This window comes from Tribolium castaneum, chromosome 2 (assembly GCF_031307605.1).
Source record: "Tribolium castaneum strain GA2 chromosome 2, icTriCast1.1, whole genome shotgun sequence".
Classification (NCBI taxonomy): Eukaryota; Metazoa; Arthropoda; class Insecta; order Coleoptera; family Tenebrionidae; genus Tribolium; species Tribolium castaneum.
This window is the reverse complement of record NC_087395.1, coordinates 25,022,141-25,048,816: the sequence shown is the minus strand read 5'-3', so window position 1 is coordinate 25,048,816 and position 26,676 is coordinate 25,022,141. Positions and strand designations below refer to the sequence as shown.

The 26,676-nt window shown below is 36.8% G+C and overlaps 3 protein-coding genes across 4 annotated transcripts; 1 reads left to right on the top strand and 2 right to left on the bottom strand.

Annotated features, from left to right (window-relative positions):
- Window positions 1–4,208: 4,208 nt before the first annotated feature.
- Window positions 4,209–17,368, top strand: LOC100142573 (uncharacterized). Of its 2 annotated transcripts, XM_008200146.3 has the most exons (5): window positions 4,210–4,382; window positions 10,203–10,249; window positions 13,508–13,566; window positions 13,809–14,094; window positions 14,142–17,368. In XM_008200146.3, the coding sequence occupies exons 2-5, from the start codon at window positions 10,213–10,215 to the stop codon at window positions 17,234–17,236; spliced, it is 3,477 nt and encodes a 1,158-aa protein (XP_008198368.1). In that variant the 5' UTR covers window positions 4,210–4,382; window positions 10,203–10,212; the 3' UTR covers window positions 17,237–17,368. The 2 variants fall into 2 exon arrangements, with proteins under 2 accessions (XP_008198370.1, XP_008198368.1); XM_008200148.3 differs by lacking the exon at window positions 10,203–10,249 and having other exon boundaries at window positions 4,209–4,382.
- Window positions 17,369–18,095: 727 nt separating this feature from the next.
- Cpap1-i (cuticular protein analogous to peritrophins 1-I) lies at window positions 18,096–21,208 on the bottom strand. Its single transcript, NM_001168428.1, has 4 exons — window positions 21,181–21,208; window positions 20,495–20,673; window positions 20,299–20,443; window positions 18,096–20,191 (listed from the first exon to the last, which is right to left on the bottom strand). The coding sequence occupies exons 1-4, from the start codon at window positions 21,206–21,208 to the stop codon at window positions 18,096–18,098; spliced, it is 2,448 nt and encodes an 815-aa protein (NP_001161900.1).
- Window positions 21,209–21,793: 585 nt separating this feature from the next.
- LOC135265319 (uncharacterized) lies at window positions 21,794–23,519 on the bottom strand. Its single transcript, XM_064354677.1, has 2 exons — window positions 23,003–23,519; window positions 21,794–22,912 (listed from the first exon to the last, which is right to left on the bottom strand). Exons 1-2 carry the CDS (start codon window positions 23,472–23,474, stop codon window positions 21,861–21,863), a joined length of 1,524 nt encoding a protein of 507 aa, XP_064210747.1. The 5' UTR covers window positions 23,475–23,519; the 3' UTR covers window positions 21,794–21,860.
- Window positions 23,520–26,676: the final 3,157 nt, after the last annotated feature.

The window sequence follows — 26,676 nt, the reverse complement described above, 5'->3', positions numbered from 1 at the left end:
GCGAATACAGTAGGATTTGCGCACGTTCTTTATTTTTGACTAGAAAATACACGAATTCGGTGATTTCTGGAGAAATTATGTCCATTTTCGGTCAAAAACGTGCTGAAAGTTACAAAATAGATAAAAACAATTTTAAAATTGTAGAATCAACTTATACGCTCGGTATTTTTTGATGAAATCTGGTGAAAAATTAGAGAATTGATTTGAAAAAAAGTGAAAGAAAATGTTTCCTCGAGCTAATTCGCCGACTTTTGAACTGAATGTATTTGCGTTTTAAGTGAATTATTGCAATTATATAGTGTGTAATGTTGATTTATTTAAAAAGTTTGTGTTAAAATATCTGCAAAAGCCAGTCGGTACTTGGGGCCCTAGTGGCCCAGTGGTATAAGCCGCCACTTACGACGGGGGAGGTCGGGTGTTCGCACCCGGATCACGGCGACAATTTTTCTATAAAAAAAATTGAAGAAAAGGTAAGTGAAACAACACGTAAGCAAAAATAAAAGATTGAGAGTACACATAGACGTATAAACGTAAAGCGGAGCATAAAACTAACAGAAATAAGAAAATAATGCGGCAAAAGGTAAAAGTACGTAAAGGCACCAAATTGTAAACGTAAGAGCACATCTTAATAAAAAGAAAATACCTTTTGTTGTGAAAGGAAAAGAGATGAACGTAAAGGAGAAACATAACTTTAAACTTTAGCGTTGAATTCTTACATGATTTACTTTTTAAATTATAAAAAAAATTAAACGAAAATATTTAATTTATCTTTAAAACTTTTAGTTAACTAAGTTTGTTTAGTAAATCTCGAAAAACATTCTTAATAAAAATCATAGCCCCTGCGAATACAGTAGGATTTGCGCACGTTCTTTATTTTTGACTAGAAAATACACGAATTCGGTGATTTCTGGAGAAATTATGTCCATTTTCGGTCAAAAACGTGCTGAAAGTCACAAAATAGGTAAAAACAATTTTAAAATTGTAGAATCAACTTATACGCTCGGTATTTTTTGATGAAATCTGGTGAAAAATTAGAGAATTGATTTGAAAAAAAGTGAAAGAAAATGTTTTCTCGATCTAACTTGGCGACTTTTGAGCTGAATTTATTTGTGTTTTAGGTGAATTATTGCAATTACATAGTTTGCAATGTCGATTTATTTAAAAAGTTTGTGTTAAAATATCTGCAAAAGCCGGTCATTACTTGGGGCCCTGGTGGCCCAGTGGTATAAGCGCCACTTTCGGAGGGGGAGGTCGGGTGTTCGCACCCGGATCAGGGTAACAATTTTTCTATGAAAAAAAGTAAAGAAAAGGTAAGTGAAACAACACGTAAGCAAAAATAAGAGATTGAGAGAACACATAGACGTATAAACGTAAAGCGGAGCATAAAACTGACAGAAATAAGAAAGTAATGCGGCAAAATGTAAAAGTACGTAAAGGCGCCAAATTGTAAACGTAAAAGCACGTCTTAATAAAGAAAAAATACCTTTTGTTTTGAGAAAAAAGAGATGAACGTAAAAGTGAAACATAACTTCAAACTTTAGCGTTGAATCCTTAGATGACTTACTTCTTAAATTATAAAAAAATTAAACGTAAATATTTAATTTATCTCAAAAAATTTTTAGTTAACTGAGTTTGTTTAGTAAAGTCCCGAAAAATATTCTTAATAAAAATCATGGCCACTGCGAATACAGTAGGATTTGCGCACGTTCTTTATTTTTGACTAGAAAATACACGAATTCGGTGATTTCTGGAGAAATTATGTCCATTTTCGGTCAAAAACGTGCTGAAAGTTACAAAATAGATAAAAACAATTTTAAAATTGTAGAATCAACTTATACGCTCGGTATTTTTTGATGAAATCTGGTGAAAAATTAGAGAATTGATTTGAAAAAAAGTGAAAGAAAATGTTTCCTCGAGCTAATTCGCCGACTTTTGAACTGAATGTATTTGCGTTTTAAGTGAATTATTGCAATTATATAGTGTGTAATGTTGATTTATTTAAAAAGTTTGTGTTAAAATATCTGCAAAAGCCAGTCGGTACTTGGGGCCCTAGTGGCCCAGTGGTATAAGCCGCCACTTACGACGGGGGAGGTCGGGTGTTCGCACCCGGATCACGGCGACAATTTTTCTATGAAAAAAAGTGAAGAAAAGGTAAGTGAAACAAACGTAAGCAAAAATAAGAGATTGAGAAAACACATAGAGGTATAAACGTAAAGCGGAGCATAAAACTAACAGAAATAAGAAATAATACGTCAAAAGGTAAAAGTACGTAAAGGTGCTAAATTGTAAACGTAAGAGCACATCCTAATAAAGAGAAATACCTTTTGTTTTGAGAGAAAAAGAGATAAACATAAAGGTGAAATATAACTTCAAACTTTAGCGTTGAATCCTTAGATGACTTACTTCTTAAATTATAAAAATATTAAACGAAAATATTTAATTTATCTCTAAAACTTTTAGTTAACTGAGTTTGTTTAGTAAAGTCCCGAAAAATATTTTTAATAAAAATCATGGCCACTGCGAATACAGCAGGATTTGCGCACGTCCACTATTTTTGACTAGAAAATACACAAAGTTTGTGATTTTTGGAGAAATTATGTCCATTTTCGGTCAAAAACGTGCTGAAAGTTGATAAAATCTGGTGAAAAATTAGAAAATTAAATTGAAAAAAGTGAAAAAAATGTTTTCTCGAGTTAATTCGCCGACTTTTGTACTGAATGTATTTGCGTTTTTTATGAATTATTGCAATTATATAGTTTGTAATGTTGATTTATTTAAAAAGTTTGTGTTAAAATATCTGCAAAAGCCAGTCGGTACTTAGGGCCCTGATGGCCTAGTGGTATAAGCCGCCACTTACGACGGGGGAGGTCGGGTGTTCGCACCCGGATCACGGCGACAATTTTTCTATAAAAAAAATTGAAGAAAAGGTAAGTGAAACAAACGTAAGCAAAAATAAGAGATTGAGAGAACACATACACGTATAAACGTATAGCGGAACATAAAACTGACAAAAATAAGAAAGTAATGCGGCAAAAGGTATTGTATGTAGAGGAGCTAAATTGTAAATGTAAAAGCACATCCTAATAAAAAGAATATATATTTTGTTTTGAGAGAAAAAGAGATGAACGTAAAAGTGAAACATAACTTCAAATTTTAGCGTTGAATCCTTAAATGACTTACTTCTTAAATTATAAAAAAATTAAACGAAAATTTTTAATTTATCTCTAAAAATTTTAGTTAACTGAGTTTGTTTAGTAAAATCCCGAAAAACATTGTTAATAAAAAACATGGCCACTGCGAATCCGGTAGGATTTGTGCACGTCCACTATTTTTAACTAGAAAATACACAAATTTGATAATTTTTGTATAAGTCTTGGAGCCATTTTTAAGTATTTAAGAAGACAAATGTTACATAATTTCGCATTTTATGATTATTATTGTAAATTGTTGGTTGCCTACTGGAAAAATGATTGAATTAATCTCACACTGTAGCGGTATTAATCCACACAATGAATAAATATTAGAAATTTTGTTGAGATTGGATAGATATTTCTTGTATGTTTACCATATGCTAATTTTTACTACTAATGATTATGTTTGCCGAGTTGTAGACTTTTTCTAATTGTTCCTTACTTTATATAATAGTTCTGCAGGTGTTCCGTGGTAACAGGTGGAAGTGTGTAACCCCCAGTCATTAATTTATGCAAAAACAAAACTAATTTACTACAAAATTGGATCTGTAATAGAAAATGGGAGTGTTGCTGACACAACTTTTATGTAAAAAAATCCTTGAAACGATCCATCCAAGGGTCACTAAGGCCACTTCCTCGAAATTAAAAACTAATTGCCTAACAAATTTCTTAATTGACAAGTCGTGTCATTTAAATATAAAGCCTCTGTGAACAAGATGCAATCTCCGCCTTTATGTAAATCGGCGACCTTTGGCGCGGTAATTTCCCGAAATCGGCGCATCTTCGGAAGGTCAATCATTACATAAACCCCGAATGTCAGCGGTCCTCCACTTTCTCCAAAAATTCCTTGTTTGCCTTTGCAATTGCACAAAACCTTTGGTGGCGCCGCCCCACTTTTCCTGCTTCCTGCTGCAGGAAGGCCAGTTCTGGGGTCCTGCAGGAGCTGCTGAAGCTCAAGTTCAGCGCTCCGACGACGGTCGACCAGCTCCGAGGCGGCTTCGGTCTTCACTTTCATATGTCTTTGGTCTGGTAACACACTGCAGCTATCCTCAATAACGCTAGGTGGACCTCCGCAGGTTTTTGCATTTGTGCTGTGCGCGATGTGCTTGCCCAGCTGGATAGCCTTCAAGGCCAGTGATAACGTGCAGTGATAAAGGATAATGGATCTGGATGAAGAGCGGGTTGTCACAGGTAATTTTTCGAAAAAAAAAATTTTACCCGGTTATTTTTAGCCGCATTTGACATTTAAATTAAGATGTCAACAATGCCGTGTGGGCGACTTTTTTAAATTCTCGACTTAATTGGGCGAGTAATAGGAAACGGTATTAAAACGGAGTTAATTGTTACGGCATGCCGAAGGCTATGGCAAGGTCTCTAATTGCCAAAAAACCCAAAAAACGCCCAAAAATCCAGTCCAATTTACGCCTACACTATAAATCACGATTTTAATTAGTTAGTTTAAATTTTACTCGGTTTATAATTTTAGAAAGGTAATTGCCACGAAAGGGTCTCGATGATTGTTTAATTTAAATATCAAAAACATTAATTTTCACTAATTTATTGTAATTTATGTAATTATTAACGAGTGCGGAGATTTAAGGAAAAATTCGTTCTCTTTGTTTTTTTGCTTTGATAAAAACAGTAACAATTGTTATTAAAATTTATGATAAGGGCGGCCTTGAAAATGGGTGTTTGTGGAACAATGGGATGGTGAAGTTGTCAAGTTCAGATGGGTTTGGTGCGGCCTTTGGCATAGTCAAGACTTGTGATTTGATTTTGAGTTCAGTGAGTGTTTTATTTTACTTTCAATTGACTAAACAAGGTTTGAAAAGAAAATGAGAATCTAAGGAAATTTTTGTTTCAAATCAAGTTGGCTGTGAAAACAATAAAATTTACAAATATTTAACAGTATCTTTATCTTAAGCAGATTTGTAAATTTTCAAAATTATGTTGAAATAACCTAATAAAACGGGAACACCATGTTTAAACTTAAATAAAGCAAACAAAAATACTGCAGTTTATTTGAAAATTATTGTTTAAACAGTATTTTTTTTATTCTTAAGTAGCAGTTTTTTGCTAAAAGTGGAATCATTTTCTTGCTTAAATTGTTTTACTGTTTTGAATTGCTACGAAAAAAAAATTGTTTCTAGTCAGAAAATTTGAAACCAAGCGTGTATTTTAATTTTACTTTTTTTAAAGGCAAAATTTTTAGAATAAAATAAAGAAATAGTAAAATTTTATTGTTTCATTAACATCGATTTTTTTTCAGATGAGCTGAAGGGATAAAATATTTTGAACAAACATAATGCAATATCAGATATGTAAAACAATTAATAAAAAAAATTAATTAGAAATTACCCACATAGTGATTAAAAAATAATTGAACTTTGTCTATACTTTTAGTAGACATTTTGTAAAAAAAATATTATTATTATTATTAAAGATTATAGAGCAGGGTACTTGTGGGGACTATTTTGCACAAATTTAGGATTTTTCAGTTAAACTATAAATCAAAAATTTGTTTCTGAAAGAATGGGAAAAATTTGGCACGATCATGGAACAGCTAAACAACCAATGCATTTGAAAGTTTCTCGCTTTTTGGCTGAAATGGGTGATTTTTTGCTTTTTCTTTCACAAATTTCACGTTTTGAATTCGAGCGAATTGCAAAATGATCCGGTTTTTATCAGATAGGTGAACTCGTTCAGGCCGGGTTTGCGGCCAACAAACAAACCTTTGACAAGATTGGTACGAAATATCAAATTCTTCTAATTGCTAAATAACCTTCGTTGAGAGAATGTGTTAAAGTCAAGGCTTCGAAAGAAAAATCTCGGTTTGTGTTAGCCAACCCCTTTCCAATCGTTGATTTTTCTCGAGTTTTCAAATGAATTGCCAAACTGCTAACATATTATAGAAAGCAAACAATCTTATATAAGGTGACCTGTATAAGCCGAAGAAAGTCCGTCTACTCACTTTATTATTTCTCAGTTACGTAAACAAAGCAATTTCAAAGGTCATTAGATGCCCAATGTACAAAAGCCTCGAAATTATCCCGGATAATTAATGGAGTTTAATTGGCGATCGTGTGATTTTTCCCGACTTTCACATTTTACGTAAGAATTCGATCGAAAATTATTGTCGCGATTTTCGGCGCAAATCTCTAATTGCAGACAAAAAACAAACGGATTAGGAGTGATATTCTGGTTTCCCTTTCATAACTCGCCTCCGGTGGCAATTTCTTCACAAGTGGTCAACTCTTGTCGATTTTCGACAATGCGTCCTCTCACTTGCGGCACGATTTGGTTAAAAAATTAAAAGAATCACAAATCCGCGCTTTGTAAAAGCAAAACCGTGTCAGAGGTCTCGCAGAAATTTGCAAACTTTCAAACTGATTTATTGCCGATTCACGATCCCCTCAATAAAACTTTATGTTCATTAGCAGTTTCTCAAATCGAAATTAACTAATCTTTTGTAAACAATAATTTACGCGAGCACTGGAATGAAAATAACACCTTTCCGTTATTTAGATCGAGAGAAAATTGAAAGTTTTACAAAAACAAATCACTCATTGTTCATATTAAAAATATGAGAGACGGAATTCTTGGTTTGATCGCGTTATTACAAAACGCTCAACAGGGCCGGACCAGACCCGGATATTTTTCACACAATGCTGTGAGAACCTCATGTCCGATCTGTTTATTGTTTATTTGGAGATAAAAGTTTGTACAAAAGTGTGAATTTTTATTACTTCCGCTTATAACATAGTAGAAACTTTTAAATATTTTAATCAATTATTATGCAACTTGTTGCCGATGCCAAGGCCACGCCCGCTGAGCGAAAATGAATTTTTTACTAACCACCCTGTATAAATCTAGTTCATTCTTATTTTGCCAGTTTAGCTTTTAATATTCTACACTGGTTATTTTTTAGACATTTTAAAAAAATTTTTTTGCTCTGTTATTTTTGTTTTGAATTTTTTTCTCTTATTTCTTCTTCTTCTGTTTTTTATTTTTTCTTAATAATTGATGATTTTATAAGACGTTGTTTATTTTCAGTAGTTTGCATCCAATTTTTAATCATTTTATTTTTTTAGTTTTTTTCGTTTTTTTCCTATATTTGCATTAAGAAATCAATTTGTTGTTTTTGTGAAAGAAGGCAAGCCATGTTAAAATCACGTGCTACACATGGGTTTGGAAACCGCTCCAGTTGAAGGTCTCAAAATCGGAATTAAAAATTGCTTTCACCGGGAGGCCTTAACATATCTGGAACGAGACATTCACCCATATGTGGGTGCTATTTCGCTGACCATTGCGTAAGCGAACAATGGGCGAAATAATGGCTTCTGGTGGCGTTATTAATTATGATAATGAGAGTGAACAGATAGGATCTTAAATTTTTAATGTCACTGGATTCATCCGTAACGCACGGCCTTCGAGCGCTTTTATTATTAGAGCATGAACTGGACGAGTTTCTATATCGAACGGAGGAGCGGAAAATCCAAGATTCACCTTCGGAGGAAAATAACATAAGTCAAGTGGTGCAACAAGAATTATAGACGACGTTAATGTGTTGTTTATTCGCTGCACCAGTCGAGAAGAATAAGACGTTACGTCTTCAATTATTTCAAATATTCGCTTGCAATGATTACGCGATTTCAGAAAATTAATAACCAACTACTCGCCTTGATGAGAAGAAAATTCGTGCCACTTGGAACTAATAATTTTCTTTGCGGGAGAAAGCGCCCGATTATATCATTTCTTACAAATAGCGAATTTCACGGCTGCTTTATCGCAATTTTTTATTAAATAACACATCAGATAAGCAAACGCGGCTAACTTGGCAAAATTCAGTTCGCTGGCAGGAACCCGTTTTGCAGGAAAATCGCATAAAAATCGATCCACTCTCTAGTGCTCCGCACTTTCCACTTGAATTCGGCCGCCATTGATAGCATTTTTCCCAACTTTCTCTCAAATTCCTGCCGAAATTTGCATGCTTCGACCTTAAAAAAGCAAAATGTCACCCCAGCGAGTCCGGCCAAACCCGTTCCTGCTGAATGTCACGCTCCGGGTGCGCTCCTGCAGCGGCCTTGCTCAAATTTCAGGAGACTTCAACAGCCGGTCAGACGCGTAAATGAAAGTTCGATTAGTTGCGAGGAAATAGCCGATGCACTAGATGAATATTGATAAACAACGCACGCTGAATGCTTAATTGCGCACCATTTGTGCAAAGTAAAACACCTGGAGAGGTTATGCAAGAGGCGCTTTTGGCTTCTGGGGCGTGAAGTGCGAATTTTTTTCGATCGATAAAAATTGGCGACTTTGAAACGTTGCTAAATGTGTGAGGCAAGAACGAGTAACGAATTTCTAAATAATTAAAAAATTGCTATTATTAGTAAACTGCCGCAAATTTATTCATAATTAATAGGAAATTAATCAATTACAAGTCGGGCTGTTTTTAGACCAGGCGTTCAAAATATTATTGAAATTTTATTGTTCTTTTTCAACTTTCTCCCCAACTTTTTATCGGTTTCTAATAAATGTATGCAAAATATGGAGATTGCGTAATAAATGAGCCAATTCCAGAGCCGGCTCGTGCCAATTTTTTTATCGGAGCTATTTAACATAGTTGGTAAAGCAATTTTGCCTCTTTTGGTCAATATTTTGAGAGTTTTAAATCAAACGAACCGCATTTTATTTCGGTTTTGTTATTCCAGAAAAGTTTTAACTAAATTATGTTTGCAGAAAATTTAGAAAAATTTGATTATTTTCCTTTAGCTATTTAATTACCCTGTAGAGTGAAATCAGACATTACCTATATTACACTGTACAAAGAAACTTTGTTTATTTTGTCTTAGATTTTTTATTGTAAATATTAAAGTACCAAAAAATAAGTTATAACTTAAATAAAAAAAGAGACGACAGACAAGACAAGATTTTTTCAGTTCAAGTAGGGAGTAAGTTAATTTTTCGCAGTTCTTTTCCAGAAATATAAAAAATTACAACTACCACGTATTAAAGCAACTACATAATGTCTTTTTAATAAATAAATCTCAAATTACGTCAATAAAGATAGTCTGATAAAATGTACAAAAAGAAAGAAAACAAAAATTTTTACTGAGAATAAACAAAATATACTCACGAATAATAAAAAAATAATAAAGATAAGGACAAAATCGGGAACAGAAGAGAAAGAAGAGTTGACAAAATTATTAAATAATCTGTCCGCAAATTTTTGGTATTGTAATAATAATAATAGGAAAAAACTAAAGTGAAAAAAAATTAAACAACAAAATGATAAAACGGAAAAATAAATGAGAATCAAATACATTTTTTTTTGAGTCCATGACATATTTTACTGAAAACGCTTCTAACAAACCGTACTTTTCACAAAAACTAATGGCTTTTTTTATTTTCTGTACATGTGATTTTTTTACATTTTTTATAATTAAAATTAATTAATTGAAAATATTAATTAGGTAATCGAAATTTTGTTATTTCAAGTGTTATTTTAAAACAGAATATGCTTAAATGTTTAAAAAAAATTAAAAAATAAAAAAAGCAAAAAATTCTTAATAGACTTTTCCTTAGCACTAAAATTAAGTACGTTTATTTGAATATTGGATGTTTACTTAATGAATTATTTTTTGGGTGAAATATTTTTTTTGCACAAAGCAACATCTTTAAGCCTCATTTGTTCTCAGATGACACAAGAAGTTACAATTTTTTGCAATTGTTTAATGGTAATTAATTAAATGCCCATGTTTAGCGAAAGATTTAAGTATTTAATAGTAGACTGACAGAGTATATTAAATATCAGACAGAAGAGAATTTCAAGAAGAAAATTAACCAATAAGTAGAAAAAAAATGCAAAAGGATAATAAAAGAGAGCGTTTCGGAAAGAAAACCGAAAGTGACGAGAAAAGAAGTTTGATTAAGTATTGCGGAGAAACCAAAATGCACTCGTTGCACTTTTTTGAAGAAAATTCCAGTACTTGAGCGCTTTTCTTGTTTCAGCGGCTTAGCGATGCCCGACGCCATCATGAAGCCAATCTATCTTCGAGGTGAGTTTTCTCCGGCGTTTTTTGCTCGCTCTCGGTGTGCAGTCGAGTGTAAGAGCTGGCCAACATTCAAGTTCGAAAAATACGTTAAGGCCGTTTCACGCACCGTTACTGACCGTAATTAACACGCGTTGCGTAACGTGCAATTTGCATTCGGACTAAAATTAGAGGAAATAACTGCAACAAACGCCAGTCTCCGCCTAAGGCCGCTTTTCGGCCAATTCGGTCAATACCAAGCCGGAGTTTTCCGGCGAAAGTCGCTTGGAAAATTATCAGTTCGCCTAATAGGAAAATTATTAGCAGAGATAAACAGTTACCTAACGTGCGCTTAATTATGAATGTGCTAGAATGTTCTAATGAATGGGAAATGTAAGGAATTGGCTGAATTCGGTTTCAATTCAGTTTTTACAATTGCTCCGGTTTTAGATTGTTGTTTAACCACTTGTCGCGGTGAAGTTTCAAAACTGCCTTTGATATAAATTACTGCCAGTTATTATTGTTTTAAATGGAGCTAATTGTGTGTAGATCGACGCTTGATTACCGTAAATCAACTAAATTACGCCCACGGATGTGGTGCTGACCCACTTTGCCAGAATGGTATTGTGGTCGGAAAAATTTGTTAATTTAATTTTTTTTTCAATTGGAATGCACATGTGGAAACGGTTTTTTGTGGACTTATTTGAAAGGAAACACGCGACTAAGGCACCTGTTTCTACACCTGTTGTTCTTTTTTGTGCTGCTGTTCTACAACAGTACAAAATGGTTCATTTAAAAAGTTTCGCTAAATTTAACACCACTTGACAAGTAGGAAGCACGAATATGGTATTGTCACGACACGAATTCAGAGAGTGGCGTAACAATTACCCAATTCGCATTCTTGTGATAATTTCTGATCCAATTTATTCAAAACAGTGTGAAAAAAATCGTTTTGACCTGCTGTTCTTGAAAAGTGTAAAATTATACGTTGTGACAGTACAAATTTAACAAAATTATAACAATGAAATACATAACAACGTGTTGTAAATCAAGTGTAGAAAACCATGAAGAATTGAAGAACATCGTCATGGCCTGTGAATTGTTCTTTGTTATTATGTGAGTTTTTAGGAACCGCAAAAAGTAAATTAAGGCACCGCGAAATGGTGACATCCAAAATTAAAAAATTGTCAATACCGACCGAGAAATTTCCAGAGCGGTTTTTTCCGCGATTGCGGTGCCTGGCGTTTGGTGGCCCCCTGAACCACCCGATCTGAATCCCATGAAATTAGCAAAAAACTAACTTTTTCAAATTTTTGTTAGATAATTATTTTTAGTTTTATTTGTCTTAATAGAGTACAGAAAAAAAAATAAAAAATGGTTCATGATCTTAGTAGTTTAAACAAAGTAAAAAGAGAATAAGTATTACAGAGGGAACTTTATGAGAAAATAATGCACAAAAATTAAGAAAATAATATTACAAGCGTAAAAGACAGGAAAGAAGAAACTCGTATTTTGAAAAAAGTTTGAATAAAACTAAAGAAGACATAACCCGAGAAAACAGAAGAGTACACATAAAAAATGACAAAAAAGAAAAAAGTATATTTTGCGGAGATAAGAAGAAATGATACGTTTTTTTAGCTAAAATAACATTTATAAGAAGAAGGAAAAACAAAAAAGACGGTAAGAATAAAAGAAGAAGGGACATTTTATAATATTAATAAACAACAATAATAAGAATAAATCAGAATAAACGATAAAATCAAGAGGAAAGCGGTAATAAAGTAGAAAAAGTGTATTTTTTGAAATTTCTATTATTGTTATTTGTGCACAAAATGTCTTTGTAAGGAAAACTTCTCTTGTTCTAACATAAATCTCCAGCTGTAGACATGAGTTTGTAACATGAGTAACCTAATAAATGCTTTTTAATATTTTTCTTCGTTAAATTAAAATTAGAACAAAAAATAAAAGTTATATTTAAAAAAGCTGCAAAGAACACAAGAAGATGAAAAAACAGCACCTATTGATCAAAATAAAAAAGCAAAAATATTACAAAAATCAGATGAAGAAATGGGGAAGAAAAAAAAACAAACAAAAAGTAGTGATTTTGTTAAAAGCTGATGAAGACGGAGAGAGAAGAAGGGAGAAAATTTGAGACGATAGAAAAATAATAAATTAAAAAAACATCGTCCAGTGGACACACTTTTGAGAATTAAAAAAAACTAACAAGGAGAAACAAATTTACGATAAAAAAACAAAATGCAAAGATGAGAGAAATTTATTTATTTATTTAATGCATCTGACAAGAGAAAGTGAAATAACTGAAATAAGAATAAGAAACGCCGAAAGAAAATAGCAAAGGAAATTGAAAAAATGTGTAAACCAATTAATTTGTGTAATCAAATATATTTTGAATCCAATCTGAACTCTAGCGAATTAACGTGGAAGAATTGTACCGACTTGTCGTTAGGTCGATGCCTTCGATATTTTTTGCTCGTAAAATTAATAGGATTTTATAATCCAGGTGTGACTCGTTTTAAAATCTAAGAACCAATAAAATTTTTGCAAAACGTTTCGTTTCGAACGCTTCATTTACCATTTCCGGCAGCTTTACCTCTTTTCCCTCGCTTTTCAGCCCGAGGTTTATTCGGTTTATTAGAGTTTCCAGCGACCTCATTACCGTGTGTGTCGGTTTCATTCCGACAATGATCAAATATTCCACGAGATTGGAGATCTCAGCCTTGCCAAAGATGCGATAAGGCAATTAGCCAACAATTTTTGACACTTGGGGAAAGTTAAAACGTAGTACATATACAAGACCGGAAACGAAGTTAAGGAAAGAGAATCTAATTAGTGGTTTCCTTTTTTGAAACAATCATTCGGGTTCAATGCTACGAGAAAATTCGACTTTTGGCTGGGAATCCTCCAAAGTCGTTATTGTGTCTTATAGGTCAACGAGATTTTCGTATTGTTCCGAAGATGAGACACCGGCCTTGATCTATTCGAGTAATTAATTCGAATCGTGTTACAAAAATAATCCAGCGGCGGATTACCCGCGACTGAATTTCGCAACTTAAAGGTCGAACGCAGGAAACCAGACCCAATTCTCATTGCATTTCATTGCGGAGATTGATTTGCGATCATCCTTCGGATTCCAGCTTGATTTCGCCGCCTCTTGCACAACCATTCCGATTTTCCGTGTTCTTTCGCACTCAATAACGGCGTGTGAATCAACACACACAATCAACTTTCTTTCAAACAATACCAATTTCGAAATTTTGGTCGCAGGTCTGCTGTGGCTCTACCTTTTGGGCTGCTTCCTCTTCGTCGCGGCCCTGGAACCTGGCGTAAGTATTATTCAGCGCGGAAATATTCCAACGGGAGTGTCAGAAATTCAAATCGGAGATACGTGATGTAAACAAACACTTTTATTCCAAACCACGCCAATTCAGGGGACGCAGATATGGCGCTGTGTCCATCACTGACTCACTCATTCATTAATTATTTAATTGAACATCCATACTTTCATTTTTCATACAAATCGCCTGCGTGGGACGCACTTACACCGTTCTAAGCACTATTATTGCAGTTTTTGGACTTTGATAACCTCCCAGACACGAACTTCTCCTGCGTTGGTAAAGTAATCGGAGGGTACTATGCCGACCTGGAGACCAACTGCCAAATGTTCCACGTTTGTACCATCGGGCAACTGGACGAACCCATGGACATCCGGTTCCTGTGCCTCAATGGGACCGTCTTCGACCAGGAAACGCGAGTTTGCGAACGAATCGATGAAGTTGATTGCTCAAAATCTGAACAGTTCTACAGTCTCAATCTGGAATTGTACGGAAACACCCAACCCAGCGTTTTGGAAGGTTAGTCCGCTCTAATTAATTACCCCGACTGTATTAATTACTTACAGAAAGCGAAACCGAACCGCCAATCATAATCAAGGCTTCGACCACGACAACAACAACAACCCCACGCCCAAAACCCAAAACAACACGCACCTACTACACAACATCGGCACCAACAGTAACAACCGTAACCAAAGTCATATCATCGCACCACTTCCCGATCAATGGTCAGACGGACATTCGCTTCAACCCGGAAGAAATCAACATTAGTCTAAATCCGGGGGCGCCGCCAAACATCCGGAAACCAGTCACCTACCACCAGCAAGTCTTCAGTGACAATAAAAAAGTAGTGGTAACCACTCACACAACTTTTGGTACTGATAAAGAGGATATCCTTCGAGTGGTACCGAACACCCAGCGCCCGGTCTCTTCGACCCAAAAGGCAAAACCACCGGCCACACCCGCTGACATTAATTACGGGTTCACGTACCATCAAACTGAGAAAGTACCACATAATTATCAGTACCATCACGCGAACTTCCATCAGCATGGCCAGTTCCGGGATCAGTTTAAAACAACCGAGCGTGCAACAACCCGGAAACACCCATACAAGGAACCTACGACGTTTCGAACCACTTATGTCAAACCTCAGTACCAGTACCGCACCGAGAAGCCACAAAGGGTGCAATTACCGGTACCACTACTACCAACACTGCCACCTTTGACGTTTAGTTCCCCAGCACCGTTCAGTCTAGGCCACCATATCGAGGCCAAACGGTACACCAACGACCATCAATCACCCAGAATCATAATCAGTGCTAGTGCTAGTGTTAGCGATGCCAGTGGTCGAAGACTTAACTATTCGCTAGGAACCATCGGTGTAACGCCTCTACTAGAGCAGCCGCCGAAAACCTACGATGAGTATAAGGACCATGACGTGGTCCTGGACCCATTCTACCACGACGTGCCCAAAATCAAGAACAAGAGACGCAAGAGACAAGTCAATCATTCCGAAGTGATCAAAAACGAGCAAGAAGCAGTCGATGTTTTGAAGTTTTTGTTCGACTGGTACCAAAACCACCAACGGACTAGTACCATCAGAGTACCAATCGATGCCGAGGACATAACGGAGATAAACCAAGAGTTGGCACCCATTGTGGAACCACCAGAACCAATAAATCACACGAAAATTGAGCCTAACTTTGGCGAAAGTGACTTATTCCAAAGAAAAAGCAAGTTTAACATAGTTGGGGATGTCTTAAGTGTGACCGAAGTTGAAGACAATAGTACAACTAGTACAAGTACTAGTGCAAGTGTGGGTAGTGAAGACTACGTTGATGACAATTACGAGGCGGTTCAAGGAACTAAAGTTGAAACTACAACGATCAGTACTACAAGTACCACAAGAAGGGTACGGGGGAGGGGTCGTGCTCATTATAGGAAGGTTTCGGAAAGTGAGCCAAAATACTCGGCTTCGTACTCGAGACGAAGAGGGCGAGGGAGAAGTACTACGACAACTGAAGTACCACCAAAAGAAGAAATTGTTGAAGAGTTGAAGAAAGAAGCGAGTTTGAAAGAAGAATCGCGAGTTGTTGAAGTTTCCGAGAAAAGTGTTGAAGAAACGACCACAAAACCAGAAGAAACTTTAGAAACAACAACAATTGGGAAGAATAGTAGTGAAGAAACAACCACAAGGACAGACGAGACTTTAGAAACAACAACAATTAAAAATAACAGTACTGAAGACGTAACGAAATCAGAAGAGATTTTGGAAATAACGACAAGAACCGCGGAAACAACAACACTTAAAGAAGAAACGACAAATAAAAATGATGAAGTTGACGAAACGTCTTCACTGGAAGATGAGTCGCATCTAGAACCAGAAACAACAACAGTGCTTGATGAAGAAACAACGGAAGAATTTCAGATTGCTTCTGAAACGTCAGCAGCTGATCTGAAAGAAGATGAAACCAAGAACCTGGACCAAGAAACGACAACAATTTCGTTAGTTAACGATGAAGTAAAGAATTCGAAGGAAGAAACGCAGATATTGTCTGAAACGTCAGCAGTTACCGAAGAAACAAAGACTGTGGATGAACTGCAGTTACTTTCCGAAGACCAGAATGAAGAAACGGTGGAAGCACAAAGCGAAGATTTTGATGACTTGGATGATTTAGAAGAAAAATCAAATGTTACGACACCAAGTCAAGTCAGTGAAGGTCCAGTAACTGAAGCTACGCTAGTCACAACTACTGGAGAAGTTTTTGACGAAAAGACCACAGAAAACGAAACAACTGAAACAATAACGGAAGTGACCACACTAGAAGAAAAAGAAAGTGAAGAAATAGTTTTGTCTAAACCCAAAACTGAAGATGCGGTTTCGCCAAAAATCGAAACGAAGAATGAAACTGCAGAAGTGGTTTTGCCTGAAAATCCTGAAACGACAGAGTATTTGCACGAAAGCGAAGAAACGACTTTTGCGACCACTGACGCTGTCGCAACTGAAACCGAATTTTCACCTACTAGTACCAGTTCTAGTACTACTGAAAATCACGCAACTGTGACCACTAGCACTAGTACCGAGTCCCCGAACTTGACCCCTGCTCAAACAACCACCGAAACTTTGGACATTCCTCGTGGGCGCAGTGCCCATCGCAGGGTGCGCCCTTCGCGCCCTAGAAGTTACCGCCGACCAAACCCTAGACATAGGTTTAGTACCGAATTGTTCACATCTCGGCCCACGCGCCGAAAAACCACCGTCGAAATCAACTCGAACGCTTTAACAAGTCAACTGACCACCACTGAACTTGTCTCTACCTCACCCACGGAAGAAGTCCCCCCCACCGACGCCCCCTTGTTCAAAAGTGCCAACCCTACGCAAGCCGAATCGGCCAAAGAGTCCCTCCATACGACCCCCTTGTCGATGACTTATAAACTAAGCGTGCGGAAGGAGAAACTCAAGTCGTACATTTTTAACTGTTTCGGGAAAGCGATTAATAAGTTTTACTCCGATCCGAGAGACTGTAGGCTTTTCCATTATTGTACTTCGGGGTACACGAAAAACCAGCTGCTAGACATGAAGTTTGTGTGTGATTTGGGGACTTATTTCGACGATGAGAAGCTCATTTGTACAAAGGAGAAGCCCCACAGGTGTTTGTAAATATGCTCTCTTAGCTAGCGATCGAACGTCCTATTAGCCTAAATCAATTTGTAATTATTACTGAACTTGTTATGAATACTCATAGATTAATATAATTAAATTAAATCAATAAACTATTTTGTTAAATTTTCACCGCTGTTTGCTTTACCACAAAATTAACAAACAAAAAAGAGCCCATAGATATTAAAGAAACTATTTATAGTACAATAATACGTTTTTTTCTCATAACTCTTCTTATGATTTTGACATTTATTAACTTTTTCAAATCAACAAATGTATGTACAAATGTATGCAAACGGTCTGTTGAGGTAAAATTCCATGGCTCCTGGCGACCCATTTTTGGACAAAACACCAGGACTTAAAATGCAAAAATTACATTCCACAAATTACACATTAACCCTTTTGAATTATACTCGAATTTTCACCGTTTTTCTTCGATTTAATTTACAGTAAATTTTATTGACAGTTGTTAAATTAAAAAAATTAAATTGGTTTTGATTTGGTACCATATCAATTTTTTTCACTAAAAAAATGTTGTAACCACTCGCTACCGCTCGTTCGTGCTTTAAATATTTCGTCTTTAATAATAAATTGGTTTATTTAAGAAAACTTGCCGTTTAAACGATGAAATAAAAAATTAAAAATGAAAGTGAATGGTGTAAATGAGGGTGAGTAGCAATGACGCGGCCTCGTATGTTTTATATAACAGTACTTTACTCATTTAATAAAATAATACAATATGTACAACCTTAGATTAGAATAAAGTTACGAATTTCCTCTGGTCAATACAAAATACTGTTCACTGCGTACAATAAAATTAAAACAGACTTAAAAAACAAACAACTAACTTAAAACTACCCTAGTTTTTTACATTTGCCTTCTTAATTTCGGTATCAATCTCATATTCGGGCTCGCTGCCGACATTCGTGTCATAGTACGCGTAATCGTAGCTTACATCTTTGACTTTTTTGACGTTGTTGACCGGTTTAGGGGTTGATTTGGGAAAATCTGTAGCTTTCGGGGTGTTTGGACTGACGGAGAAGGGTCTCGGCGACTCGTATTGTGGTTTTTGGGTCGATTGGACGTTTTTGGTCGATTTTGAGTACTCGTTCCGACTGCTGGCAATGTTCTGACTGTGGGCAGTTTTCAAAAACTCATCATCATTTCGGTCGTATTTTGGGTTATAGGAACCATCATCGTATTGCGTTTCGTCGAAGCGGTTCGACCGTGCAACGGGGGTTGTTGGGGTGATTTTGGGCACAGTTGGGGTGTATTGGGTGAAGGAGGTTGTTCTGGGAGTACTGTATTGTTGTTGGTTGTTGTTCGAGTTGTAGAAGGTCGTTTGTTGGGATATTTGGGTGTAGGCGTTGTTGGTTCGGGGAGCGAACGTTGAAGGGAAGTTGTTGTTGTTGCTGTTAAACTTAGGGGCGAAAGTTGTTGGGTAATTGTCGTTTTGCTTGAACGGTGTTGTTGGTTTCTTGCTAAACTGGGTTGAATAGTCATTCTTGATCTGGGTGGTTGGGTAATTGTCATTTTGTTTCGTTGGTTTTATTTTTGGAACGTCGTAGTGAGTGTTGTATTGGGTAACTTTGGGTACTGGAGTCGTGTATTGGTTCCGGTTGTTGACTTCGGTCGGCTTACTATTAAATTGGTTGTTATTATTGTTATTATTTCTGGGTGTTTGTGTTCTTTGCGGGTAATTTTCAGTCGCTTTGTTGTAATTCTGTTTCTGGAAATTGGCTGGGTAATTTTCGGTTTCTCTTTGTGGTGCTTGAGTTGTTGGGTTGTATTGACCATTATTGTAGTTATTTTGTGTTGTTTGTCGATTTGGTGGACTGTTGTACTGTTGGGTCTGCTTAAACGGAGCCGGAGTACTCAATGGGTAAGAAGGAGTCGGTGAATTTTGATTCTGGCGGAAATTGTCAGCATTGTTGTATTGTCTTTGCCCATTTCTGGGTTTCACCGTTTCGGGAAATGTTGTTGTAGTGGGCCGGGTTGTTGTAGGAACGTAACTACTTCCGGCGAAGTTGTTGGCGAAACCTGTCGGACGGTTAGGACGGTAGGTTTGGGCCTCAACGTATTGCTGTTGCGGGCGGTTGTTTTGCTGTTGTTGGTTGTTGTTTTGCGGCCTATTATTTTGTTGTTGGTAGTTGTTCGATTGTTGTTGTTGTTGATTGTTGCTTTGTGGCCTATTATTTTGTTGTTGGTAGTTGTTTGGTTGTTGTTGTTGTTGATTGTTGCTTTGTGGCCTATTATTTTGTTGTTGATAGTTGTTCTGTTGTTGTTGATTGTTGTTTTGCGGCCTGCTATTTTGTTGTTGGTAGTTGTTCGGCTGTTGTTGTTGTGGTCTGTTATTTTGTTGTTGGTAGTTATTCGGTTGTTGTGGCCTATTATTCTGTTGTTGATTGTTTTGGGGCCTATTATTTTGTTGCTGTTGATTGTTGTTTTGGGGTCTATTATTTTGTTGTTGTTGGTTATTGTTGTTTTGAGCTCTATTATTTGGTTGTTGTTGGTTATTTGGTTGCTGTTGTTGTGGCCTATTATTCTGTTGTTGGTTGTTCTGTGGCCTGTTATTTTGTTGTTGCGGCCTGCGATTTTGTTGGTTGTTGTTGTCATTCTGGACGGGCCTTCTGTGTTGTTTCCTCAACAGCTTCTTCTTCTGGAAGTTGTCGTTGTTCTGGTTAGCATTGGTGTTGTCGTCGTAATCGTCATCGGTTTCCTTTCCGCCGTTTCGGTTGTTGAAGAAATTCGAGCTGCTCGACCCTTTGAAAATCTCTCTATCGTTGTTGTTGTTGTTGTTGTTTTGTGGCCTGTTTTTCCTGAAGGCTTGTTCCTTTTGCTGATTAACCCTCTGGGCTTGATGGTCCCGATTTAGTCTCGCGTCCCCCGTTTCGGCTCTTTGTAGCGCAAATGTTTCTTCATCTTCTCCATATTTCACCGCTTTTGATTCAAAACCTGCAAACCAGTTCAAATCTAGGCTAAAAATGTTCATTTTCGTAACATTAGCGCATGCCATGTGCAATATCAGCCTCAGGCAGGAGATGCAACAAAGTGAAAGTTACCTGATCCGATGCGGTAAAGGTCAAAATTGTCGCTAGAATAATACAATGTGGAGGCATCACAGTCTACGTCCTCCCATTCAGCGCAAATTTGGTGATCTTGGTCGAAAGCCGTCCCGTTGGGACACAAGAACCGGAAATCTTGGACCTGAAATCACCCAATTACCTCCACTGCTTTAACCCAAAACGGGGGAATTACCCCAACTCCAGCTACTTTGACACAAATGTGGAACATTTGGCACATGGTGTCCACATCGGCGTAATAGCCTCCGAGGATTTTATCGCGGCAGGAAAACTCCGTATCAGGCATGTTCTCCAGACTGTAGGTCGGGAAGGGCCGGTTGTTCAAAAATTGGGCGCAGGAGAAGCCCAACAGGCCTGGAAAAATCACAAGTTCGGAATCTCAACGCCCGCTTACGCAACACCGTTAAATTATTCAATTAAGTAATAGATGGTTTCGATAAAACGATTAATTAAATCATCTTAAATTTGGGACGCAAATAATTTGTTTACACAATTTCGCAATGGACCACAACAATAGAAGAGTTTAATTTTACAGAACAATAAAATATTTTCGGTTTTCTAATCCCAGCTGAATTACGTGTAGTTTCATGCGCGGCTTGATGCCAATCGTGTGTGTAAATTAATTAATTAAGTTGCATTGTTGCAAAGATTTTCATCGAGTGAAATGGGTCGCACATTTTTAGAAAATTTTCTCAAGTCGTTACATCCTATTATATAACTTTTGTGCACCATTGTTGCGCCGTTTCCTCGTAATTTCAGTCGTGGGAAAATGATAATTTTTGGAATCAAATTCGAAAAATCCGCCACTTGTTATCAAGGGTCACAGCACTTTTCCAAGTTCACTACCACTTTTTTACTCACCTATGAAAATAAAACTGACACCCTTCATGTTGGTAAGCCACTGAATGACTGAAGCATCACTTTGATGTGTCTTGAAGATGTTAGTGAAAGGATGTCCTCCGAAGAGGGGCTAAGGCTGGCTGGGGGAACAGCCGACCCAAAGAAAAACACTCTCGGTTTCTACAATCCGCTTAAGAATTCGTAGAGGATGATCTCAAGGCCGGCGTGAATAAATTGAATTGTGAGGAGATGATGATTTTGATAAAAATAGATGGCATTTCGGGCAATTTGCATGCATAGCTACATTTTGACGTAATCATTGTTTCAAATAATGCACCAGTAAACCAGGTGACACACTCGAAAAGTTCACCGAAGAAGAGTGAAAGTAAACATTAAGGTCGGACGAGATCGTGATTTTTTCTACTAGGACAGGAGATCATTCCCGTGTGAACACGTTTAGGTAGAATGCGGATTCATCCCAAGGATTTACAAGTCCAACTGTAGCAACCGGACCTAAAGGTCACCTCATCACAATTATTTTAATAACTAACTGTAAACACGACGAAGATTTGCAAAGCCTTGGACCCAGACGAAATTCTAAGGAACGGGATTATCAAACTTATCAAAAACGTGATCAGTTTTCATTCTTTATTTCTTTGTACTGTCTACAAACATTGAGAATAAATAATAAGACTAGGTTATCACGACTCGACTGTGGTCACCTCCGTTGTAGCTTCGGTACCATTTGCTGGTACTGTTACTGTTACATTCATCGGTGGCTGCCCCCAGTATGGGGGTGGAGGGTAGTACCCGGGCCCATAGCCCCAATACGGGGGCGGGGGTGGGTACCACATCGGGGGGTTTTGGGTACCATTGCCTGGCGGTGGCGGGTACCACATGGGCCCATTTTGCGTCCCATTGCTCGGAACTGGCGGGTACCACATGGGTGCATTTTGGGTCCCATTACCCGGAACTTGTAGAGTTGCGTTTGTTGGTTCTTCGGTAACGTTCACCGGAGGCATGGATGGGTCAGGTACCGCCATTGTGGTAACACAGAACGTGTTACCATCACTTTGTGGTAACGTAATATTTGGCGGTACCGAGTCCAGGGTCATGTTTGTGAAACACGGTAAGTTTACCGTTGTTGTGTTATCACTTGTGGTTTTATTCTGGCATAAAGGGTCGTTGGTGTCTAGGCAAGGGATGGTACTATTGACACACAAAGCCCCATTGTTATCCTGGCATGGGGTTGTCGAAGTCATGCTTGTAACACAGAGAATTCTGTTATCGTTGGTGCAAATCGCAACAGTGCCTGGTACACAAATATTGGTAGCGTTTTCATTACACAAGGTTAAAACGTTTGCTGGTAGTGCTATTTCTTGCTGGATTATCTCTTTAGGTTGGTTGTAATAATTATATACCTTATAAGGCTTACTTACAAGGCCTGAGACTAAATACCAAACGAAGAGGCCGCCTAATACGTTCCGGAAAGCGTGCTTTCCGAAGAAACCTCCGGATTTTTTCATACCGTAGTAACCGCCGTAACCACCAAGACCCCCAAAGCCCCCATATTTGTTACCAAACATGCCGCTTGAGTGCCCATAACCCCCATAACCTCCATAACCCCCGTAACCCCCCATCGGACTATGGCCCGGATATCCGCCATAACCAGGAGCGCTGTAGCCACCCGGAGCGTGGTAACCCGGATAATTGTAACCACCTGCCGCGTTGTAACCCCCCGGAGTGTGGTAACCTCCAGGCGTTTGTTGTCCATAGTTGTAACCCCCAGGTGTTTGTTGTCCATAATTGTAACCCCCAGGCGTTTGATGTCCATAATTGTAACCCCCAGGCGTTTGTTGTCCATAATTGTAACCCCCAGGCGTTTGATGTCCATAATTGTAACCCCCAGGCGTTTGATGTCCATAATTGTAACCCCCATGCGTTTGTTGTCCATAATTGTGCCCAGTTCCGGGCTGGCCGTGCCCGTACCCTTGCCCGGAGTTCTGCTGCGGGTACGGCGCGCTGGCGGTGTGGGCCGGGTTGACATTTTGCTTCTTCATGGGCGAGTTATTGTCCACATTCCAGCCGATGGGCCTCCCGGAGTTTCCGGTCGGGGCGCTTTGTTGCACGCTGGACGTTTCTTTCTTGATTTCCGGTTGACTTGCCGGAGTTTTGGGCTTGGATTCGTTTGATTTCTTACGGTTCCAGAAGCCTGTGCCTCCGGAGGACGTGCCCCGACTCCGGCCTCTGGATCGTTTTGACTCGATTAGAGTCGTTGTGAGTAAAATGAGCAAAAGGGCGATTTTGAGACGCATTGTGACGAGTGTTGGAGTGAAACTGGAGTGGAAAGATGTGGAGTTGAGTTAATTGAGAGTTTCCGTCTGTCAAAGCGGCTCAATTACTTGATTAGGTTTTATTTGTGTTCGCGATTTATTCATGAGGAGCAATTTGTTAAAAGTTGTTTATCAGTGATGATTCAAGTGAGGTTTTGAAGTGACCGTCACCTTTAGGCCGTCATAATAAAAATGATAATGGGTTTGACGTTTGGTATTTGGAAAGATTGCTCATGGAGGAGAATCTTCGAATGTTGAATTTACACACCCACTGTTTGACAAAGACACTTTCCAATAGTTCACCGGTTTCTCCAGGAAATCACTCGTCTAATAAAGAGTGATAAAAACCCAATTAAGCCAATAGGCGAGAAAGCGATTTGAGATAATTTTGATTGTTGCTGCCGTTACATGCATGATTAATTAATCGGTGAATCTTAATGAACAATCTCCAAGGTTCTTGCTCGATTCTCACCGATTCGGCGCTTTCAAAACAAAGCGATGTACCCTTGAACCAATCAAATTTGCATAGATAATGACAGGTTATTGTATTTTTTAATTGAGTTGTCTCCGCGTCCTCCAATTTTGCATTTTTACGCAACAAAAATGTCGCTTCACCCCACGCCCAGCGCTGAGAGAAGCCATCTTCCTCCTTTCTTCATGCAACCTTTAATAGTTTTTACATGCATCAATTTATTACGTTTGTAGAAAGTAGTGAAATGGTGAGAATTGTCTTAAGCCAAACATTGTTTGTGCAATTCGCCGAAAATATTGATGAATTCAAAAATTGCATAAGTGAGATGGCGCAAGGATAAAGGAAATGGCCGAACAAGTCCCGAGATTATCTCAGTTAAAACAGCGCCGAGAAAAAACAACTTGCGGTTATTACCAATTGCGTAAATGTCGAAGAGGATGCGAGAGTTTCTAAATACCATCATGGCCGTGCAAGACCGAAAATGGACGAAAAAGTTGAGTTAAATAAATGTCACACACGCAAAGATGGGACAAGATGGGTTTTGTTGCGGACAGATGGTTAGATTTCCCATTTTTGCGTAAGCGCTAGAATCGAGACTTGACAGTGAGCGAGCGGATTGCGATGGTCGGCCTTGTTACGGTTTAATAAAGATGGGTTTAATAACTCAATCGCAAATTGGTTCATGGTTCCAAATTAATTGTACCCTTGCATGAAACGGGAGCTTGTTGCGTTTTTTTCGTTAATAAGGTAATAAGGTGAAAACTGATTGTGATAGAGCAATTTAGACAGTCGTGTGCAGTGCAATTTTACGCAAGGAACTTGCAGAAGAAATCGGTGCACAAAATCTTAAAGAATCTTCAAAAATTGGAGAAAACGCAAAATAAAAAAAATTGAAAATATCCTGGATAAATTAGGGGAAATGAATAATTATTTTTTAAATTTGGGTGGATTTTGAGAATAAAAAAAAACAGAGAAAATGATAAAAAATATAAAAAATCAGAAGGCAGAAATAAACGGAAAACAAAGAAAATTATGAGAGAGTTAAACGCAATCATACAAAACTAACAGGAAATCAACACAACTCTTAAGTAAATCATATTAAAAAACTGGGAAGAGCATTCAAAAAAAATTGGAGAAGAGCTAAACAAAGAAAACTGAAAAAGTCACAAAAACAATAAAAGGAAAAAATTAAAAGAAATCATGAAGAAGTTAATCAAAATTAAAATAAAAAAATTAAAGAAAATGATAAAAAATATAAGAAAAAATCAGAACAAATTTTGAAGAAAACAGTTGAAAAAATTGAAGAAACCTCTAAAATTAAAAGAAATTTCAAATTCCTGGAGAAATAACAAGAGTTCAAAAATCGTGAATAAATAAATAATAATAGTAGCTGAGGGAGATCTTGAGGAAACCAATAATGAATACAAAAAACATTGTAACAAAATAAAAAAAATTAAAAAAACTATAAAGAAAAAATGGAAAAGAAAGAAGATATCATGAAATGATAAAAAATATAAAAATAATTATGTACAAGACATTATTTAATAAATTGGGAAAGCGAAGAAAATTACGATAGAGTTAAAGAAAATCATAAAGATGTAAAAAAAATCAACAACATAAAAAAATAACATGAATTCTTAAAGAAATGAAAGGAATTTAAGTAATCGTAAATAAATATTTAAGAAAATTGGAGAACATTTTGAGAAAATCAAAGGAAACAGATGAATTTATAACAAAATTAAAAAAAAAACAAAAAAGAATATGAAGAAAAAAGGGAATAACAAAAAGAGATTATAAATAATTCAAGAAAATTTTAAAGTAGGAAAAAGAATTTAGTACAAATCTTGAGCAAATAATAAAAAAATAGAAGAAATCAAAGAAAATTAAAAAAAGCCTGGACCAATCAGATTAAATTAGCTCTACTTACAAACAATTTGTTTTTAAAAAACTTTTCAGATTAGATATAAAAATATTGAAAAATTTTTGTTTTTAAAAAATTGTTGATCTTGAAAAAATTAAATAAAAGGAGAAATCACAAAAAATAAGAACACATCTTAAAGAAAACATTTTAAAAAAATTGGGGAAAAACTGAAAATCATAGAAAATCAGAAATATTCTTAAAGAAATCGGAGAAAGAAATGGAAGAGATCTTAAAGAAACCAAAGAAAACACAAGGTATTCCCCTGACATAAAGGGAAATCAGGAGAAATTATGAAGAAAAAAAAAGGAAAATAGAGGAAATTATAAGAGCATTAAAGGAAATCATCAGGAAGAATAAATAAGAGAAAATTCGAACAGCATTAAGGAAATTGTTGAAAATCATTAAAAAAAATCGATCAAATCCCGAGAAAATTAGGATAGATCAAAAGAAGTCATGAAGAAAAACCAAGTGGAAATCAGTAAAGATCATGAGGAAATTGCACAGTTACCAATAATTTGTCTTAGAACCAATGCCATTTTATTTTTTTACGCTGATTATGGTTATAATAATAATGTATTTCTAATAGTTTTGTTGTTACCGCAAAAATTGTCAATGCACTATTACAAAAAAGCTTTATAAATCGTCAAAATCAGTTTTAATTGTAAAAGCCCGGAGTTTAAAGTAAAATTTATCCGGTCGCTGTCTCGGATTGACCGAAAAACTCTAATAAAAATATTTTCCCATTAAGTGAATAGTGGCTAATCAGTGGCAATTAAGCGCCTCGCGGGGTA

What these genes read in the sequence shown, in the direction of transcription:
- Cpap1-i (NM_001168428.1), bottom strand. Translation starts at nt 21,208, where the DNA reads ATGAAGGGTGTCAGTTTTATTTTCATAG. An exon ending in TGTCAGTTTTATTTTCATAG is followed by an intron (nt 20,674 to 21,180) that starts GTGAGTAAAAAA and finishes TGATTTTTCCAG; the next exon opens with GCCTGTTGGGCTTCTCCTGC. An exon ending in TCAAAGTAGCTGGAGTTGGG is followed by an intron (nt 20,444 to 20,494) that starts GTAATTCCCCCG and finishes GGGTGATTTCAG; the next exon opens with GTCCAAGATTTCCGGTTCTT.
- LOC135265319 (XM_064354677.1), bottom strand. Translation starts at nt 23,474, where the DNA reads ATGCGTCTCAAAATCGCCCTTTTGCTCATTTTACTCACAACGACTCTA. An exon ending in TGGACAACAAACGCCTGGGG is followed by an intron (nt 22,913 to 23,002) that starts GTTACAATTATG and finishes AAACGCCTGGAG; the next exon opens with GTTACCACACTCCGGGGGGT.
- LOC100142573 (XM_008200146.3), top strand. Translation starts at nt 10,213, where the DNA reads ATGCCCGACGCCATCATGAAGCCAATCTATCTTCGAG. An exon ending in TCGCGGCCCTGGAACCTGGC is followed by an intron (nt 13,567 to 13,808) that starts GTAAGTATTATT and finishes CTATTATTGCAG; the next exon opens with TTTTTGGACTTTGATAACCT. An exon ending in CCAACCCAGCGTTTTGGAAG is followed by an intron (nt 14,095 to 14,141) that starts GTTAGTCCGCTC and finishes AATTACTTACAG; the next exon opens with AAAGCGAAACCGAACCGCCA.